The 2,034-nt window shown below is 41.9% G+C and overlaps 1 protein-coding gene across 1 annotated transcript in view; it reads left to right on the top strand.

Moving 5' to 3' along the window:
* Positions 1 to 2,034, top strand: part of chd6 (chromodomain helicase DNA binding protein 6) — a 150,379-nt gene that overhangs the window by 122,558 nt on the left and 25,787 nt on the right. The window contains exon 27 of the mRNA XM_032512666.1: positions 249 to 408. Within this exon, the coding sequence (XP_032368557.1) occupies positions 249 to 408 (160 nt within the window). The remainder of the gene's footprint in view (positions 1 to 248; positions 409 to 2,034) is intronic.

The raw sequence follows: 2,034 nt of genomic DNA, 5'->3' as shown, positions 1-2,034 counted from the left end.
GGTAAATCCAGACAGCTAGCTAGACTATCTGTCCAATCCGAGTCTTCTCTCACAAGACTAATTCACAGCGGCTCCATGCAGAGCTTAGCCCCGCCCAAGACGATTGTGATTAGTTTAAAGAAATGCCAATAAGCCAGAGCACGTTTTCTTCCATCCCTGAATGTGTGTGGACCCTCCTCGCGGAGTGTGGATGGTCTGGCAAAGCGAGACTAGCAAGTAACTAAGTGGACATGCCCTGTCTGTCCCAGGTTTATCAGCTCCGGTTCCTCGCGGTCGGAAGGGGAAGAAGCTGAAGAACCAGCTGAATGTTTCGGAGGTGAAGAACGCTGACTGGCTGGTCCACTGTAACCCTGAGGTGGTGCTGCAGGACGAGAGCTACAAGAAACACCTCAAACAACACTGCAACAAGTCAGTTTACACACAACTGTGCTGTCTCTAATGAATAGAGTTTACTATTGTGTAATCCTGATGATGTAACAGCTGGATCTTTTCTCAGTCCTAAAGGTTTGGTATGTGTACAAACTGAACTAGTGTGGTAAATTAAGAGCTGCAGAACAACAGCTACTTGAAAGAATACAGCTTGTATGGGAGAGTAATCCTTTACTGTGGTGCATTTATAGTCTGTGTTGGGGTAGATACTCAAAAAAAGAATTGATAACACCTAACGATGACATGGTCCCCTAATACTGTATCTGAAGTCTCTTTATATAGACCTTAGTGGTCCCTATACTGTATCTGAAGTCTCTTTATAGAACCTTAGTGGTCCCTAATACTGTATCTGAAGTCTCTTTTTATAGACCTTAGTGGTCCCTAATACTGTATCTGAAGTCTCTTTTTTATGACCTTAGTGGTCCCTAATCTGTACTGAAGTCTCTTTTATATAGACCTTGTGGTCCCTAATACTGTATCTGAACTCTTTATATAGACCTTAGTGGTCCCCTATACGTATCTGAAGTCTCTTTATATAGACCAGTGGTCCCTAATACTGTATCTGAAGTCTCTTTATATAGACCTTAGTGATCCCTAATACTGTATCTGAAGTCTCTTTATATAGACCTTAGGGGTCCCTAATCTTGTATCTGAAGTCTCTTTTTATAGACCTTAGTGGTCCCTATACTGTATCTGAAGTCTCTTTTTATAACCTTAGTGGTCCCTAATACTGTATCTGAAGTCCTTTTATATAACCTTAGTGGTCCCTAATACTGTATCTGAAGACTCTTTATATAGACCTTAGTGGTCCCCTAATACTGTATCTGAAGTCTCTTTTATATAGCCTTATGTCCCTAATACTGATCTGAAGTCTCTTTATATAACCTTAGTGATCCCTAATCTGTATCTGAAGTCTCTTTATATAGACCTAGTGGGTCCCTAATACTGTATCTGAAGTCTTTTTATATAGACCTTAGGGTGCCCTAATACTGTATCTGAAGTCTCTTTTTATATAGACCTTAGGGTTCCTAATACTGGATCTGAAGTCTCTTTTATATAGACCTATTGGTCCCCTAACTGTATCTGAAGTCTCTTTTTTTTATAGATCTTAGTGGTCCTAATACTGTATCTGAAGTCTCTTTTATATAGACCTTGGTGGTCCCCTAATACTGTATCTGAAGTCTCTTTTTATAAGACCTTAGTGGTCCCTAATACTGTATCTGAAGTCTCTTTATATAGCCCTTAGTGGTCCCCTAATACTGTATCTGAAGTCTTTTTTATATAGACCTTAGTGGTCCCCTAATACTGTATCTGAAGTCTCTTTCCCAAAATTCAGCCTTGGTCCAGAATTCCAGCCTCTAGAGCCAGTCCCACAATGCGCTTTCTTCAGTGTGTGCCATTTCTGAGTCTGTAGCTATTGAGGAGGAGGAGGGGGGGGGGCAAGGTGAAGGCTGGCGGTGTGGCCTAGACCAACTGCCACTTTGTTCATTTGAAAGCCATGAGGTCTCTCTCTCATAGGGGGGCCAAATTCTCTGGGCGAGCAAAGCTAGATTCCAGATCGGCCCATCTGAGCTTTCATTTTCTCAAAGGCAGAGCAGGATACCC

This window comes from Etheostoma spectabile, chromosome 4 (genome assembly GCF_008692095.1).
Source record: "Etheostoma spectabile isolate EspeVRDwgs_2016 chromosome 4, UIUC_Espe_1.0, whole genome shotgun sequence".
Lineage (NCBI taxonomy): Eukaryota > Metazoa > Chordata > Actinopteri > Perciformes > Percidae > Etheostoma > Etheostoma spectabile.
The sequence above is the reverse complement of the archived record's forward strand: the minus strand, read 5'-3'. Positions and strand labels throughout refer to the sequence as shown.